Source organism: Aotus nancymaae, unplaced genomic scaffold, assembly GCF_030222135.1.
Source record: "Aotus nancymaae isolate 86718 unplaced genomic scaffold, 86718_ANA_hifiasm-v0.15.2.pri h1tg000029l, whole genome shotgun sequence".
Taxonomy (NCBI): Eukaryota; Metazoa; Chordata; class Mammalia; order Primates; family Aotidae; genus Aotus; species Aotus nancymaae.
In genome coordinates, this window is record NW_026988442.1 from 49878519 (window position 1) to 49898752 (window position 20234).

The 20234-nt window shown below is 34.2% G+C and overlaps 1 protein-coding gene across 1 annotated transcript in view; it reads left to right on the plus strand.

The window, feature by feature from the left end:
- KCNH7 (potassium voltage-gated channel subfamily H member 7) overlaps positions 1 to 20234 on the plus strand; it is a 471595-nt gene that overhangs the window by 317902 nt on the left and 133459 nt on the right. Inside the window, exons 4-5 of the mRNA XM_012440583.3 lie at positions 9693 to 10121; positions 15441 to 15461. Coding sequence (XP_012296006.1) covers positions 9693 to 10121; positions 15441 to 15461 — 450 coding nt within the window. The remainder of the gene's footprint in view (positions 1 to 9692; positions 10122 to 15440; positions 15462 to 20234) is intronic.

Below are 20234 nucleotides of genomic sequence, written 5' to 3' on the forward strand. Positions count from 1 at the left end.
TGAACATGATACAAAACGTCTCCTTCTCTCTAATCCTGTATTCTCTCAACCAAAGGTTAACCAAAGTCTATGAAATACATCTCTTAACTATCTCTCTCATATAGCCCACTGTATTGTCCTACTCAGACCCTCAACACATCTTTCTTGGACTGATATAATAGTCTCATAATTGGTATTCCTGCTTTAAGCTTCTTTACTTCAGGATCACATATCATATTATTGTACATCACATCATAATATTCCACTGTCTGTATCCTTTACAATGGTCCTCTATTGCCTAAAATATAAGACTCCAAAGCCCTGTGCATGCATAATACAATTAACCTATCATGATATAACTTCTGATACTTCTTCAGTCTCATTTCCCATCACATCCCACATTTCAATGGGGGTTCCTTGAAACTACCATTCACTTTATGACACCTAATTTGTATCATGTGGTGTCCCCTCTACTAAAATGATTTCCTTCTTCTAGCATACCTATTCCAAAGGACTCTTCATCTGTGGAGCATTCTTAACTCTCCCACATGGGTCCACATGTTCCTGCCCCTGTAACATCATAATACCTCATACCTGTCTCTACTACCACATTGGTCACATTTGTTTGCTTAGTAAGCAAGTAACATGAATGAAGAAGGCTAGTAGTAAAACTATAGAGAGAAGTGAGGACTGTGGGAAAACTGGAGAATATATTTATCTTATTTGAAGCGGACCATAACCCTTCAGCTCTACTTCATAGCAGGGACATTTTATTTTCTTCCATATAGACCTAATATTTGGCAAATAGTAAATATCCAATACATATTTGTAGAAGATACAAAAAGTTATTTTTTGCCTTGAATAATTAAGTTAATTTTTTCCTATTGAATGGGCATTACTCAGATTGCCTGTCAGTCATTCTCCAAGTGTGAGACCATCAACGTCACCTTGCAATGTGTTTGAAACGCAAGTTCTTGGGCCCTACACCAGAACAACTAATTCAGAAATACACAAATTCACCAAGCTGTGTTTTAACAAACACTTCAGGTCATTCTGATGCCCAAGAAAGTTTGAAAACCATGATCTAGGTTAATGAATGTTTAGATAAAACTATAAAAATTAATTTTAATTGAAAATAAATGTAAAAAAGTAGACTCAAATTTCTGAAGTATTTTATTTTCATAGTAATTTTTAAAGGGTACTTTTTCATTTAATCTTATTAAGGTATCATAAAGGACATTCCGTTATCTTTGAAAAGATTAAAATTACACTTCCCAAATCAAAGAAAATTTTACTTTTATGCTTACTAAAATTTTGAATTATTCTACAAACTTCAACTGAAGCTAAGCCTAATCACACAGAATATAGTTGATAATTTAGGCAATTATCTAGCTAATTTAAGTCACTAAAAACATATTCGTATGGTTTGGATTCGATACTCTGGCTAATTGACACATAAAATACACATTTGCCTCAACAGCTACATTACTCCCTCAAATTTGTAACTCAGTTTTTAGACCTCAAGCTAAGAAACAAAGAAATTTTCAATAACTGGTTTACAACAGGGCTTTCACAGTGTTTTTACTATTCTCCACTGGAGCTGAAAGTCATTCTTTAATTCAAAGATGAAGAGCTGCAATAGTAATATAGAGTTTCCCATTCAGTGAGCATTACTATAGAAACAATCTATTATTCAGAGGAATTTAATTAAAGGTTTTACAGTGTAACTAATGTTTACTATTCATGTGTATTTGGAAGTTTCCTCTTTTTAAAGATTAAATTTGATATAGAAAAATGAACCATGACATGGTTGCAAAAAAGAAATCTGAGGAAAGTTTAGTTATAGTTGCAATAAATTTTATGTCATGTTCCCCCCCACCACCAGGATTTGAACAAAGTATCTATTTATAAGATCAAGAAAATTGCTGGTAGTTAAAAAAACACATTATTTCTTCATTAATAATGGATGTTAATGAATGCCCAAATTGGCATATCCACACCAGAGAGCCCCCATATGAGTATCATTTGGAAGATTTTGTTACCTAGCAACATCCAATCAGGGACAGTCTCTATTCATACAGCATTTGAGTACTGGTGTCTGTACCATTTGTGTTTGGAACACTCCCTCAAGTGTTCTGTCTGTCTGTTATGGCTACATGATCAGCCATGTTCAATTTTGGTTAAGATGTTATCATTTTCACAGGACTTGAATAGACTTTTTAATTTGACATTTAGAAAAGGAAGAAATCTATCAAAAATAATTTATGGATATTGTATGTATTGATTTATTAAGCTGTTATTTTAAGCACATAGAAACTTAATTAGGTGTATATTGTGCTGCTATATTTACTTTCATTCCCAATCCCTTCTTACTGAGAGATTTTAACCCTAAGAGGCTGAAAGCTGTCCACCACCTTGTCCTGTCTTCTGCCTTACCTTCCGTATTCAAATTCATGTTTCCTGCTTCTTCGCTCTCATGATGACTCAGCCAGATCACAAGCAGTGTCCCTCAGATATCAATATTTGTGAATGTGTTTATGGGAGTGCTCTGTTGCTGCTGCACCTCCTCTGATTGTTCTCATGCCTTGCTACAGCACTGATTTCCTCTAACCTCCACTTACGGCCTTTAACTCACATAACTTCCAGATTCCAAGTTGGTCCTCTCCTCACTGCTCACTGTAAGATCTTGGTCTTTCCCTGGTATCTAATACCCTAGCAAATGTCACAGGATTCTTAGTCTTTCATGGCATTACTGATCAGATCTGCTCCTTTAAAGAATCACATATCTATCTAGCTTCAAGTTTACTAGGTCAATGGACTCCCTGGAGATCTTCTGTTATCACTGACACAGGCCTGCACTGGCTACAGTAGCCCATTTGTCACCCGCTACTCAGGGTAGCCACTTGGCTAGAACTGAGTTCACATTGAATGATAATCTTTCTCAGTCTAGCTGCTATCTACATCCTTCTTTGACAATATTTTGGGTTGTTCTAGCAGCTCATAGGCAACGTCATATACCTTCTTACATATGTAGGAGTCAGAGAGACTCATGTCCTTGCAGGATCCCTCTATGAATATTTTCTTTTCTTCCTAAAAAGAAAAGGCAGCTATGTTAGTCATCATCCCTGTTTAACTCACCAAATTTAATTTTCTTCTCTCTCTGATTCAGGAATTAAAGTCGTGTTTTGCTGCAAATCCAGGGTTATCTGGCTGGAGAAAATTTTCACACTGATTTTAAGGCCTCAAATTTAATGTCAGATTTGTAAATACTCTGACATTAGAAAGGTACACTGATATCAATTCACACATCCCTATTTGGTGTGATAATAGCTGATTGTAGGCTTAATTAAGATCATAATTTTTTCAGGCCAAAAGATGGCTATATTTCCCTCTCTGTACTGGACACTGTGGCCCTAAGCCCAGACATCTTCCTCAGGGCTGAGACAGCCCAGCTGCTGAAAATATCAGCTATTCTGGGTACACTGCTGCCCCTCCCTGGAAATTGTGGTCTAAGGCAGGAATCTACCCAGCATTTCAGGCTTTCCCATGGTATGGTTATAACCGGTGACTGGTAGATACAGGAATGCAAAGGCCAGGTACCCTGGCTTCAATTTGGAGGAATTCTGAGGGGCTATTCCTACTCTTGAATTCCAGGAGGACTGGCTGAAGCTTTAGCTGCATTTGAAAAGCAGTTTAACTTCCTCTTGTTAATCCTGCCTTTTGAAAAGACATAACCCATGAGAGTTCTCCCTCACTAAGCCTTTTTCACTATCTACTTTCAGGAACCCAACCTAAGATACCCTCCCATCACTCCAACCCTTTGTGAGGGGACAGATCTCTCCTTACGGCCTTTACAACAACCTCCACTTTACTTCCCACACAGGTCTTCTCCTATTTCACCATAGTGTCTAATTTGCTTGACTACTTGAACTTAAGTTTCTCTCTACTTTTCAGTCCATAATTCAACCTAGCAGAACCAAGCAGGAATAAACTATTTCTAATTATATTTAATTGGGTTTTTTGCAGTAAAAATGTGATATAATCAAGGTTCTAAGAATTTATAGAAATGGTGAAAGATTGAACAAAGGAAATGATTGGAAATTTGCAGTTGTATTGTGAAGAGAATCAATGATTGAAAATAGATGGATAATTTTCAGAGATTTTTTGTTTCTCCACAAGAAAATTATTGTTTTTAATATCCTTAAATATGGTCTTAAGTTAGAAGAATTGGTTGAGGTCAAAAACGGGTGTAATAGTTTTCTTTCAAACTGTAATAGATAAGAATCAATTCACACAGGAAAGAAGTGGGGAGAGAGAGAGTGAGAAAGAAAGAGGGAGAGGAAGAGAGTAATAGCAGCAGATTGATGAGGTCTTCTCAAATTGGAAAAGTTTAGTAAAGCCAATTTCTAAAGCCCCGTTACCATAGGAGATAGGTTATAAATGTAGTTATGATCATTATAATTTTATGAGAAATATGACCAATGTAAATATGTAAGCAAATAAATACAAAACTAAAAGGAATATCAAGATTCAACTAATACTAGGGCATCCCAGGGGAGATCAAAGTTGAAAGGCTTTGGTTGGAGAAGGAGGAGTTAGTTATTCAACCTATGAAATCATAAGCAAAATTGTGTATATGCATTTATCTACATTTATTTCCAAGAGAAAACAGAATCTTCATTAGATTATCATGTGGATCTTTATGACTCAAGAAACACCAACCCTTGGGTAAAACTAAAATAAAATCAAGGAAACTGCTGTTTTATGCTAACCTGACATGGATTCTCTATACGAATTTGGCCAAATATTTAACATTTTTGCATATATAGATTAACATGATTATTCTAGAATTTTCTTAGAGAAAGATGATGGGAATATCTATGTTTTCTTGGCTGAGAACTGAAAAGTTGTTAAATATGACACAGAATTCATGAATATGCAGACTCTAAATTTATATTCCACATCTTTACAAAAATGACATGTCCTGAGAAAGACATTATAGTAGTAGTTAATTATAACTATTATAATTATATTCATATATATTAACAACTGTATGCCTTCTTGAATGAAAAGAATGCGTTTAAACAAAATTATATCCATGTAAGTAATTTACCAGTACTTGTAATTCTTTCTGGAAATGTGTAAAACTGTGTGCAAAACCTTATTCTGTTTCTCTTATTTCACATTTATTGAGCATTATAGTAAATAGGTTAAAGAGTATCTATTTTAATTATTCAAATTAAAAATGATATATAATAAAATCTGAAGACTTAACTTACAAGGATGTTATTTAGTGTTAAGATCCATAACAGGATTACACTCATCTATGTTTTACATTTCATGCCTGAAAATGCTAGCATTGAGCAAAATTCTCAATGTGCATTCTTTCCGGATGAACTACAGTTAGACAACTAAATCTGTAATGCAATATAACATGGTCCTATTAACCTAGTGATGCAGAAAAGACCATCTGTACCACACTGGATATGACTAAACTATAGGAATAAACTCACTGCCTTGTGTGGTCATTAATTTAAGAAAGCCAGTGAATTGTTTTTCAAAGGAGGATTGTAAAGTAAATGATAGAAAATTAATAAAATTAGGCATTGACTTTCAATGCATCATAATAAGCTTGCAGAATTGATTTGTAAACTGCTTTAAAACTCAATTTCATGTGCATTAAAAACTAATCAAATGACTTCTATGCAATTCACTGATTTTCAACTTGGCAATTTACTTGAGCATGTTAAAGTTATTAGTAGAGATATGTAAGAATGCTTGCAAAACAGTTGTCACGATACACTGTTACTTAATCTTATTTGTGCAGATTGGTTACTCTTATCTTTGTCTTATTAATCCAGAGTTTAATGTTGAATGTACTTGCGGTTTGTCTGTACATTTTCATGTCTTTTACCAGAGATAAGTAGTAGAATGATGGTTACCAGAGGATAGGAAGGGTAATAGAGTGGGGGAATGAGGGATAAAGTGGGGATGGGTAATGGGTACAAAAATACAGTCAGATCAAAGGAATTACATCTAGTGTTTGGTAGCACTTTAGAGCAACTATAGTTAGCAGTAACTTACTGAGTATTTCAAAATAACTAAAAGAGTGGAATTGGAATGTCTCTGACACAAAGAAAATGATAAATGCTTGAGATGTTGGATATCCCAGTTACCCTGATTTGATCATTACACAATGTATGTTTGTATCAAAATATCACATGTACTTTATAAATATATACACTATATATCCATAACTATTAATAATAAATGTTTAATTCTATTTCAATTATTTATATCACTATTAACTGCTAGACCACAAATGAAAGCTTATAAAAATAAATTAGCCTGCTTAAATTCTCAAATTTACTGTAACAGGGTATTTTACATAAACTTATAGATGAGTTAAATCAAGTAGAGAGGGCCTGGTATAGAGTTCACTATTTTCCACGAACTGTTGAGTTCTACTCAATCAATATTTTTTGTCAAATATCAGTCAGTACAATTCCAAGAGTTTAAGATTCTCTGATTATGATGGTTTAGAGCAATTAAATATTCTAGTTTTCCCACAGTCAAAATTGAACACATTTTGAGTTCAGTTCAGAATCTATTTGTGAAAATTCATTTACCATGCCAAGTCATTTGGTCAGAGCTGCGACTCAGTGGTGAGCAAAACAGACAGGGGCCCTGCCCTTATGAGGCCTATGGTCCAGTCCTGGAAAAAAATGTTAAACAGAAAATCAACAAGTGCAGAGTTACTAACTCTGGTGAAAGCTATGAAAGAGGTGCTAATCTTGTTCAGAAGGAAGGAAAAGCGTCCCCATGAAATAAGTTTGGTGCTAAAATCTAAGGATGAGCTCAGCAGGCAAAGTAAAAAGAATCAAACAGAAAGAAGCCATCAATCTGAAAGAAGCACAGACCTCCAGGGGAATTAAAATTCCATATGACTGGGTTCTAGAGAGCAAAGAACAGAGATGAAGCTGCAGGATGGAGATAGTTTTGTCTTCATCCCCAAAGAGAAAGTTATTGGTAGCAGGGGAGGATAGTGGAAGGGTGGAATTATGCAATAGTTTACATAATCATACATTAATTTTTCTTTCTTTAGAGACAAGGTCTCTCTCTCTCTCTGTCACTTAAGCTGGAGTGCAGTGGTTCAATCTTAGCTCACTGTACCCTCAAACTCGTAGGCTTAATTTCTCCTCCCACTACAGCCTCCAGAGTGGCTAGGACTACAGGCATATGCCACCATACCTAGCTATTTTTTTTTTTTTTTTGTAGATATGGGGGGATCTTGCTATGTTGCCCAGGCTGGTCTCAAATGCCTGACCTCAAGAGATCGTAACACCTTTTCTTCACAAAGTGCTCTCATTACAGGCATGAGCCACTGTGCCCATCCTCTGAATTTTTTACAAAATAAGAATAATTATTTTTAATGGTGGACAATAATGGTACAAACATGAAGAGTGATTAGCATTCTCTTGCAAGAAATTATGTGAATCAGTATAGTAGTTTGGAATGATGGAGGAGCAGTGAAGATGAGAGAAATGTAAACAGACACTTAGGAAGTGAAATGAACACAGTTAAGGGATTGATATTAATGGAATATTGGGGATGAGTGGGAAAGAGAAAACAGTATCTAGAATGGTCCTCAAGTCTCAGGCTTATATGACTGCGTGGATTGTGATGCCATTCACTGAAAAGAAAAAAAAGCCTGGTCTTGGAGGGTCAGATCGTGAAATTGCATTTGTTATGAGATAATAACATATCTTTCAAGTGGAGATGTTGATGAATCTATTAAATATACAGGTTTCGAACTCAGAGAAGAGGTATGCTGGAGACAAATATTTAGGAATCATTGAATTGACGACAGAATTGAATATGTGCATATAGAAATAAACCATCCACTAGCAGAGTATACTCAAAATGGAGAAAAGTTCATGAGTTTTGAGAGTGTTCTTCCATGTTTTAGAACCATCTTAAATGCATTGAGGAAAAGTTCATAGTAAATATATTAAAGGTAATGGTGTCCGTGACATTTAAACAATATAAGAAGGTAGTAAATATTGCAGCCCAAAGATGTAAGTTGTCTACAATTAGACACTGACAATAAGGTCAGTGTCTAATTGTAAAGCTATGAGTGATGTGGACCTAGATTGCTGTGGTGACAATAAACACGACAATCTTTGCATTTTGTTGTAAGTAATACACAGAGAAGCTTTGGGTTACAGATTATTGTTTAGATGCTTTCTCATGTTTTCATGTTCTTTGAGGAGTGGAAGGTTTACTTACCTTATTGGTTTTTAAATTTATAAACAAATGCATGTTTAACATAAAAAATAAAGATATAGAAAGAAGAATGCAATACATTATACCTCCCTACTTCCAAACCCACCCACTGAGTTATTCAACATGAAAAGTTTGAAGTATGTTCTTCCACATCTTTCTCTGCTGCCCTATAACATATATGAACAAATATAACTTTTTGTTATTTTTAATGAAAATTATGTAAACATATGGAGTTTAAACTTGCTTTTTTAACTTAATATTGTATTCGAGCAACCTTTCAAAGAATATCATAAGATTCCAAAGAATAAAAAGGCTATAATTTATTCAGTAATTCTCCTTCTAACGGATAATCCAACTCTTTCTAATTTTTATGCCTTTGCAATATCTCATATGTGAATCGCTGAGTCAAAATAAAAGCATATGTTTTTTTCATTTTAATAGATATTGTCTAATGACTTTCCAAGGAGTTTGTAGCAATCTGCAACCCCACCACCAAGATGTCAGAATGCTCCCCAGCATTCTTTGCCAGCACTAGATGTTATGCTTTCTTTAATTTACCGCAAAATTGAAGACTAGAAAAATCATATCCTCTCGTTTTACTTTGCAGTTTTTATCACTAGTGAGTTTATATAGCTAAAAATTAATTTTTAATATTGTATTTGTTAATATTTTAATTTTTAACATCTGCTCCTTAAAGTTTATATTTAGTTGTTCTCCTGTGCATCAACCACTTTGAGATATGTATAACATTTTATGCCGTACTCTCCAATTTGGAGGCCAAAGAGAAGAAAACAAGAAAAAGATATCCTTACCTGTACAGTGCATCTCTCTTTGAAACCAAAAATCTTTAAGAATTCCAAATGGAATGATGAGCCTCTCATAAGCAGTGGACCCCACTTTTTCCTCCCAAACTCAACTCATAATATTATCCAACACAAATGTAAATATGCCATTCTATGCTTTACCTCACCTCACTTCCTTCCTGCCTACTCCATCACATCAGCCCCCCACCACCCACACATGTACATAGTCTATGCTCATTCTTAGGTCTGTTCCTGGACATATGATGCCCTAGATCATCTTTTCTTAAAACTGTGTTCATCCTTCAATTTCCCTGGAAAAGTGAATGTATAGTGGATGCATGTTTTTATTTTATCAAAAGTCTTCTGTAATTCAAATGCTTTTATGTCACTGGTATGCATCTAATTATCAGAAACATGATAAAATTATTTACTGTTTTCTTACTACTTATATGATACTTCACATGGGTCTCAGAGAAGTTTTCTACAATATCCCTTATTCCAACCATAACTATTAATTCATAGTTATTTTTACATGGTATTTAAATAAGAGTCAACAACGTCTGTTTTTGTTACAGGATATATCATTTGTCTTATAATAATGCTCTCTCCTGTCTCCATTTATAGGGAAATTTTTTGGGTTCAAGTTCCCTGCTCTGAGAGTTCTCACTTACAGAAAGCAGTCCTTACCGCAAGAAGACCCCGATGTGGTGGTCATCGACTCATCTAAACACAGTGATGATTCAGTAGCCATGAAGCACTTTAAGTCTCCTACAAAAGAAAGCTGCAGCCCCTCTGAAGCAGATGACACGAAAGCTTTGATACAGCCCAGCAAATGTTCTCCTTTGGTGAATATATCCGGACCTCTTGACCATTCCTCTCCCAAAAGGCAATGGGACCGACTCTACCCTGACATGCTGCAGTCAAGTTCCCAGCTGTCCCATTCCAGATCGAGGGAAAGCTTATGTAGTATACGAAGAGCATCTTCAGTTCATGATATAGAAGGATTCGGCATCCACCCTAAGAACATATTTAGAGATCGGCATGCCAGTGAAGGTATGTTTGATTTTTTTTTTATGGAAACATATATTAATGGGTAACAAATGATTATTTGCATACTGTTTTAAGTTTCAACAATAATCCCTATGCATTAGGGAAAGAAATGTGATTAAAGGCTATTAAAAACCTGAGTCCTAAACTCAGAGTTGTTACTGATTTCCTCTTTGAACCCTAGTGAGTAATTTAGTTTTTTCTGGCTTCTTTATCTGTATTTCTGAAATAGTATGATAACTATTATCTGCCTACCACATGGAGTGTTAATTAATTAATGCTTATTATAACATGTGCTTAGGTGATGAACACTATCGTCTCAAGCATAATTAATTTTGCTGCATTTAGCAAATAATCATGCCCTGGGAAGAAAGAATTGTGTGCCATCAGAGGGCTAGTTCATTGACCAGCGATTTCTAAAGGAAGCAGCATAGGAACTATAATGTACCAAGTGATCAGAAAACTATAAGCTGACAGGGGTGCAAGATAGGTAGGAAGAAGGGGAAAAATTTAAAGTGGAAAAAAATCCTGAAAATCCTGATCTCAACTAAAACCAATTTGAAAAGCAAATCAGAATTTATTTATCCCTGGCCTCTTTGTGTTCACATTCTTATATGAGCCAGTAGTGAAATTAAAGATACTTAAAAAGCAATGACAGAAGCAATTCATCATGAACATGGTAATTTATAACGTTGGCTAAATACTTACTATGTCTGAAGCAATGCAAGTACTTCACACACATTAAGTCTCATTTTACTCTCATAACAAACCCAAATTAGGAATCATTTTAAATCTTCTTTAATAAATGAGGAAATGGAGGCTCAGATATGTTAAATAAATAAAATAAATAACTAGACCAAGGTTACAGAGCTAGTCAGTGTGAGAGCCTGGCTTCAAACTCAGGACTGCCTGTCTCCATAGTCTACAATCAAATCTATGCAGTCTTTTTCCTTCCTCACTCCTGCACCTCCATGAAACCTTGCCATAGGTGATTTTTGTTGAATCTCTTGACTTTTCCTGGCATGGGTACATCAGACCCACTTTTCAGACTCCCATAGATTTGAATTCTTGAGAGACCGCCTATCCAGGCTGCTGCTAGTTTTGTCTTTAAAGCATTAATTCTTAGTATGGGGTATTAGGCACTTTGTCAGCTTATCACACTTATTTTTCCAGCCTGATTTCTAGTCCCAGCAAGACTCCCTTCCCTACTACATATTCTATTCTACAACTGCACAGATATAATTTGCCTTTTCCCAAAAATGTAACATGTGTTTTCCTGCTTCGCTGCTTTGTTATGCCTGGAATACTCTTCCCCAGTTTGTCTTTCCTTACACTACTACTCACTGGCAGGGACCCATTTTCCTCTTCCCAAACCAGAAGAATTAAATCATTTCACACTCGAGTGAACAAACCAATATTTACATATAGTGCAGCATGGATTACATTTTGTATTTATTGTATATTATATATCTGTCATTCTTATCAGATATGTAAGCAAACAATTATGTTGCTGTGAGTTCCTCCAGCATAGGCACTCTGGCATAGTGAGCTCTGCAGCCTTAGTATCTAGTACAGTTGTCTACTTCATGGCAGTTACTCAGTAACTATTGGTGTAACATTGAGAAGACCAGTGACATTGAGAGGACTATGCTCATGAATTTTGTTTCAAAATCATGCAGATCAGAAAATAATGAGTTACCTGTTCTATCATACTCTGAAGCTAACCTGAGGTCTTAGGAGTAAATCGTGCAGAGGATCTTTATCTAAAGGGCACCATGAAGTAGAGAAGGCAGAAGAGGTGAAAGAAAGAGTTGGCAGGAAAAAGTTCAAAGAAAGACAAATCAGTATCTCAGAAACAGATACAAGAGCAAATTAGCATATCTATTTTAATATGTGGGCCAAAGAGAGGGAAAAATGAAAATACAAGGCCAATTCCCAAATTGGATAATCATCTAAGGCCCTATTCCATTTAGAAATGGCAGGCTCAATATTTCCTGACAGAATGAAACCACTAGAATTTGATCTTTGATCAGTGAGTCCTGTGGTTGAACAGCAATGATAAATTCAATGTGGTAATTCAAATGATCAGAGATCCTGACTTATAACAGTAGTATAATAAAACTAAAAAACAATAAATTTGAAAATCAAACTGATACATAATTAGTGCATTGTACAGACAGCCTGTGTTGGACAGTGGTGCTCAGTAGTTTAGATTATATTTCATGATTTAACTTCATTGTTTTCAATTTATATGATCTCCATTCAGTGCACAGTTACTGATACAATTATGAGAAAGAATGATTTAATATTTTTGGATTTCTCAGTACAGGTACTATACATAAACATTTGGTGCTAAGATCATCCTCGATTTTTCTCCCTCACCCAAAGTAAGCTATTTTCAGAAAATGTATTACTTTCTTACAGATTATGCTATAGTCAACATGTGACTATAGATTGATAAATTCAGACTGTATTTTAGAGCAATTTTAGAGCAAGTTTTAGAGCAATCTTTAGAGGAATTTTAGCTACAAAATCACTGATTCGCAAAAAAGAAACTACACTTCTTAAGACTTTATAATTTCATATATTTTAGAAATTGAGCCATTGATAAGGAAAGATGGAAAACTTTTAGAACTGATTTTAGTTTTATGAATTCATGTAACTGATTAACAGGTGAAATCATGCACAAGATTTCAAATTCAGATTATGGTCACCTCATTCAAATAACAAGTTCTCCTGTACAGGCTATCTTCACAGAACTTTAAATATTTTGCAGCTATATTAATGCATAATATTTTACCTTATCGTTTCACTTAATCCACATTATCAAGTACCTTAGAACCATACTTTTCAAGTCGTCTTTGATAAAGAACCAGAATTTGTTATCTAACTCATCACTGACCAATACGTTTGTGAATGCAATAAAAATATACTACTAGAAAAATGAAATATAAAAAAAGACATAAAAAATAAATGCCAATTTTTTTCTTATTAGATTAATCAGACATGAAATTACTCTGTCAAACTGCTACCAAAGGTTCTAAATATTTACTCGAATTTCTGTACTTACATTGTCGTGGAGGAATAACAAGCAGATCTCAGCTAGGTCCACAAGCCACACTCTGCTTCAGAAGGTCAAAGCAGTAATAGCTATATAATGTAATGTTTTGTTAGTTTTCTTGGGATTGGTAAATCTTTACATATAATTTTCAGGTTTAATGAATACAATTATAATTTATAACTACTTGCAAGCAGTTGATACTTTACTAATGGTTTTTGGACCCAGCTTTCTGAGAGACACTTTCATTCTGGATAATCAAGAATCTCTTCCACTATCTCTATTTGTTTTTTTGTGATTCTCTCAAAGAGAATTTCTTTCAAAGAGTTGTCAGTTAAGGCCACAATTTTATTTGCATGTCTTTGTCCAATGCAATATTAACTAGCAATGCAATATACCACACTCTTAGAACTACTTCACTTGTAAGCTTTGAAATTATTATGATATATCCCAAGATTTTAAATGGGCGCAGTGTTAGCATACATATCAACAAAAGGCTGAATAGATTTTTCAAATCTTGGATATATTTGAATGGTTTCGATATGACAGTGACATTTATTTTAAGCTTGTGTGTTTCATAGCTAGTAATGCATATTTTGTTGGTAGCAAGTATGCAACATTTAGATTGTTGATCTCAAAATAAACATGAAAATATTTATCTCAGATTTTAAGAGCCCATTTTATTACAAATAAAATTTTTTAAATTCTACTTATTACACTGAATTCATTGTGACAACATAAATAAAAATGTTTATTTTTTTTAAACATTCTAATCTTTCATTTACTTCTTGCAATTGTTTTTGCCTAAGAATGACTCTTTGAGTTATATTTGTTGTTTTTAAAATATACATTGAAGAACATCTGGAGGAGGGAAGTTAATAAAATTGTGATTAATAATTAATAATATAAGTTGGAGCCAGGCACAGTGGAGTCAGGCAGAGTGACGTGGTTGTAGTCCCAGCTACTAAGGAGGCTGAGGCACGAGGATTCTTGAGCCCAGGAGTTCGTTTATCCAGAGAGATATAGCCAGACCTTGTCCCTAAGGGAAAAAAGGTAGGAAGGAAGGAAGGAAGGAAGGAAGGAAGGAAGGAAGGAAGGAAGGAAGGAAGGAAGGAAGGAAGGAGAAGGGAAGGGAAGGGAAGGGAAGGGAAGGGAAGGGAAGGGAAGGGAAGGGAAGGGAGGGGAGGGGAGGGGAGGGGAGGGAAAGAAAAGGAAACTTTTGCAGGGCGCAATTTAAAGTATATGGTAGAATCATCAAAATCAGAATTTGGCATTACAAATCTCTAAACCATTGTAGAAAGTTTTCACATATTAATACTTAAGAAGTTATATCCCCAAGTTGGAGAAAACATTTGCAAGCTTAATAAAATTTAATGTAAATATTCACTCCAAAATCTTCATTATATTTTTCAAGCTCTGGTTTTGGAAACTATTAACAATGTTTAAGTGTCTGCCTCTAAGATTTTTCACAAAGCCATTAATATTCTAAATTAGGTTCACGCCTGTAATCCCAGCACTCTGAGAGGCAGAGGTAGGCAGATCATATGTGGTTGGGAGATCTAGGACCAGCCTGACCAACATGGAGAAACCCCGTCTCTACTAAAAATACAAAATTAACTGGGAGTGGTAGTGCATGCCTGTAGTCCCAGCTACTCAGGAGGCTGAGGCAGGAGAATCGCTTGAACCCAGGAGGCGGAGGTGGCAGTGAGCTAACGCCATTGCACTCCAACCTGGGCAACAAGAGCAAAACTCCGTTTCAAAATAAAAAGATAAAGAAAAAGAAAAAGAAAAGGAAAGGAAACTATCTTAGAAACATTTTCCTTATTAACATACTAGGTTAAATTATATGCAAAAAAGTACTTAATATGCATAATGTGGAGTCTTCCTTTGAGTATATTCTAAGTAACAGTAGAAGAAACACTAAAATTCACTGCTGATAAGGTTGAAAGTTTTTGTCACAACTTTAGGCAGCTGGGGAAGTCTATTTCTAAACTGTCATAATTATAAAATCTGTACTTTGGAATCCATTTAAATTGAGATAAATGCTTCACATATTTAAATAAGAATGTATATTATGACAGATATTATTTTTAGTATATGCATGTTACTTGGTTGAATAGTACGCAATGTTAATTTCCATTGAAGAGAAATTTTCCATCATATTCTGACTTCTCTGATTGTTTTTATACAGATAATTCAGTGTATATAATATAATTTTAGTCTTCTTTTTATATTTCTCTTTTTTTATCCTTGTGTGCTCAAAACAGACAATGGTCGCAATGTCAAAGGTAATGTACAAACTCAATTTTCACCATCTGATGTTCAACGTGCCCCTTTACTTGGCATGTTAACTTGCCTGCTGTATGCCCTGTCCAATGCAACACCTTCATGCTGCCCTTAGCTAGTCGGCGTGCCTGGTGGAGACATCATGGCTTGATTTTGCTAGAGACATTGTTACTTCTCTGCTGTGTCACCAAAATGATTATGAGCTCCTTTTGCCTGCAAGAATTATAAGCCTAGGTTGACAACAAATACTTCCTAAATATTTAAATCATTTGGAAAGAAACAAATATCGTGCAAAATATATTCCAATGTGACAGAGACACAACAGCCTATTTCAGGAAAACAAAAATTTTGAGTGCAAGATTAAATAAAATAAGCAAAGTGCTCCATGACAGCATCACTTCACTTGTTCCTCTTTTGTTTCCTTAAAACTAGTTTCACGTTCCTGGATGGCAGGGGGTATGGTTTTAAGCTTACTGTAGTAGTAAACTATACATGCATGATAGTCATGTTCTATTTTTCTCTATTATATTTTAATCATTTTTAACTGTGTTCTATATTAGTCTGAAATCACTGGCATGACCTACAACTACCATAGGGTTATGTTTAACTGGGAATACTCTGGATAAATTTGGATTGGGCTAAAAATGTGAAATTCACTTCTGTTTTCTACTATATCATAGTAGATAGAAGGATCACAAAATATAATAACCTATGATTATCATCAAATTGAAAACCGTTGGGGCTTGGTCTTTCAGCAAAGGCCATGCATGCTGCTGTGGGTGTGCAAATGGTGATAGTGACTTATTTTGTGCATGTGTGTTGCATGGACATGTCTCCACCAGTAACCATCATTACTTGGAATTCACTGTTTTGGCCACTCTCTCCCTTATGTCACTGGTACACTGACTACTGTGAAATTTTGTATATTGATTTTTTAATTGCTTCCCTAAAATAAATCAGAGTTGGTGATGGTTATGTATTAATGGTACTAGGAACCAAAGATGTTTGGTCAGCAGCCTAGGGAAATTTAAAAATCAGGGAAATTATGGCAGTATCTCCCCAAAACCCACCCCAATTTTATTTTGTAAGCACTTTAAAAAGGGTCTATGGAGGTTGACCCTAATAGTGAAATGGGATTTCACCTACATCATTCTTCTTTTTTTTTTTTTTTTGGCCTGTCCACTGTGATTTCTAAAACTGAGCAAATTAGTGTCGACTGTGTGTGGTGGTTTGTGTTGATATAATTCAGAATGTAACCTCAGGAAGCAGGATACAGTTAGCTCTTGCCAACTGGCTTTAGGATTTAACAGTTAGCAGTAAATTAGTAGGCATTAATTAATTTTCAGATGATTTTTACATGTAGAGATAAATGAATCTAATTTTTTTCAATAAATAGAAAATTGGAGTTAACTTTTCCAACTACTAGTTCACATATATGTTTTATATATATATACACACACATATATACACACACACAGTTATTTCATTTTAGTGTCATAATAGTTTTGTGTCAAAATAATTCATTTACTCTCCAATCCTTTTTTCTGAACTCTTTCATTTTTAATAGGAGTAGTATTTGAATACAAATATTCTTTATTTATTACCTAGATTTCAGATTGCACATCAATTTTACAATCATGATTTAAAGTACATGGTAGAATCATCAAAGCCAGAATTTGGCATTACAAATCTCTAAACTATTGTCGAAAGTTTTCATATATTAATACTTAAGAAGTTTTGTCCCCATATAGGATAAAACATTTGCAAACAATAAAATTTAATGTAAATATTCACTCTAAAGTCTTCATTACATTTTTCAAGCTGTGGTTTTGAAAACTACTAACAATGTTTCAGTGTCTGCCTCAAAGATTTTTCACAAAGCCATTACTACTGCTAATTAGTTACAGGACCCTATATTAAGCATGAAATTTAAGTTTTTTGACTTTGCTTCTATATCAGATCTAAATAAAAGACTAAAAAAATGCAGGTTTTTACACTGCTTTGTGTACAAAATGCAAAATTATAATTATTTTAATATCTAATTCAACCAAAAAAAACATTTATTTACCATAATAAAATAAATAATTTAGGAATGTGTTGGTAATGTCTTCAAGATCATCTGGTTTATTCATGTCAGGTGAGGTGATGGCTAAATCCCTTGCACGGGTGGTACATTTATCTCCAGGGGAGGCCATTCTTTAACTTTCTCAGGAAGTCTGTGTTAGTGCCTGTTACACAAAGAGATAACCTAAATCCTCCTTTCTGATATTTATTTTTTCCCCTGCATCTATTTCTGCTGGACAGAGATATTAGCTGACTACTACTAATCCTGATGCAATATCACAGTAAAAAGACAGCAAATTGTACTCAATCTTATTTCTAAAACTAATTTTCACTTAATCTTCTTTCTTAGGATCTATTTTGTCTCCCTTTAATAAATTTCCTTAGCTTTCATACTCCTTAAGCTAACACTTCAAAGTTCTTCGTTAAAAGTCTAACCCATTGTCAAAGAATGGAAAAGCAATTTCAAATAAATTGCACATTCTGCGTATACATATGTATGTATTACAGTTTTTTCACAATTTCTCTAATGTGTGAGAGAGGTACCTAATCCTACCTCCGTCATTCATATACTAATTTTTACCTCAAACATAGTGGCTTTTGTCTATTTTGCTTTCCAAGTCATCAATAAAAATCTACATCACTTTCTGTACTTCATAAATAAGTCATGATACAATTTTGCCCCTTTAATGCTTCCACCTCCTTGTTATCTCAAGTAACCCAGCTTCCCTCTGACACTGGGGTGTTCCATTTCCAGTTTATCTATGGATCTGTCATATGACTCTGAAGTAAAACTATTTTCAAGGTTTGTTACAGCTTTTACCTCCTCTCTAGCCTGTATGACTCATAAACAGAATAAATTAATCTAATACAATTTGTTTCTTATAGGCTATATTGAACATTACCCAGTGTCTTCTTGCTTGATAAGAATTTGCAAACTGATTTTCCATGAAAATAGTTTTCTCCTGCAAATAATATGTCATGCACTGAAATAGATGATGTGAAGAAAAATAATTTGATGATTACCTCTTCTGTATCTTTCTAAGTGCTAAACTAGTTTCCTTATACTTACTGACAGTGTTCTTTTACAAAGCTTAATTATTAAACACTGGATTTGCATCTTCTTTCATGTTAAGTCACTTCAGCAATTTGAGTTTTATTAAACTTTAGCTAAAAATAAACTCAGTGCCCTACGAAAAATTGTACAAATACCTGATGATTTAAAAACAACCTTTGTTTGGTTTCCTTCTTTCTGATCACATTTGGCCCTCAAAAATGACTTTTTAAAGCAGCATTATTATTTTTTTAAATCTATCAGATGCTCTTAGCTATATTTCCAGCACCATCTAAAAGAAAAATATATTCTCCATTAGCATCTCATAACTCATGGTAAATTTAAATAGCCTCCTCATACAAATTTTAAATATTTTTAATCTAAAATTTTTCCCAATTGTGGCTTTAGCTTCTAGCTTTATTTCTAAATGTAGGTATTTCTTTGTAGCTGGAAACTGGCCTACTTTATGTTTAATCAGACACTTGGAATATATTATAGCACTATCCAGCTGTTGGTTTAGTCTACTTGGTCACCTGTTTTCCACCTTCTCCTAATATATTGAAAAATGTAATCTGGTCATCCATCTTGTAAATGCTTCTCTTAAGAACATCAAGTCCTCCTCTATGCTCTTAAATTTTACATTACTTTCCACTGAATCTCTTATTTCCTTCTATTTCTGCCCATTCATTTCCTTTAAATTTATTTACTTTGTTTTTCAGGTTATTCTCCTTTCTTTTATTAGAATCCTAAATCCCATCTGTTCATGATCACTCTCAGTGAGGCTGCCTTTCACCTTTAAATCCTCAACCAAGGCCTCTCTGAATATAGACTTAGGAGGTAGGAAACCATGTATTCTGGTCCTTTATTCTTATTCTTTTTTGGCCTCATATTCTGTCCGCTTAGGTTTACAATTGGTGAAATAGGGATATTGTTAATACATACCTTAATTAAAATGTTGAATTTTTTTTCATTTGCATTTAGATGGGCTTAGAGGAACCTAAGCCAACACTGATTATCTTGCAGACTCTAGAAGACTTCCTTATTTAAACATCTGCTTTAAAATCAGTAGAAAGAAGCATAATTATCTTTTTTATACAGCATTAAATAAATTTTAAATGCCTTTTTTAAGTAGCACGCACAAGTTATTTTAAGTAATATTTTAAGTTTTGCTGAATTAATTAAAATGTATATTAAAAGAAAATATGGATTAACTCTTTAAGACTAAGCCCAAAAAAAAAAATAAATCGAGTACCAGTTTAGAAAGTTCTTTCACCAGCAAATAAGAGAAGCTCAAGTAGTGAATGCAATGAAGTTGCAAATTCTGAGGCCAAATCTGAGTATGACATTTTATCAATCAGTTTCTCAGTCATATCAGATCCAATGTCTCCTTGTCTCTACAAATATTTTGTTACACTTATTTTGCTATCCTGAAATGGAACTCTAAGTTAATTTAACCTAGTTCTAAAATATCAACATGATTCCCTAACTGTAATATATGGGAGAAATAAAAGAAAAGCAGTTTATAATAAAATATTTATTTCGATATGTTAGTGTTCAAATATAACTACACTAGAAAACATAATGCAATAATCAGACAAATGAAGAAAATGTGGTTTTAAAAGCAATAAGTACATGAGAAAACATTCATATAGGTACCAGA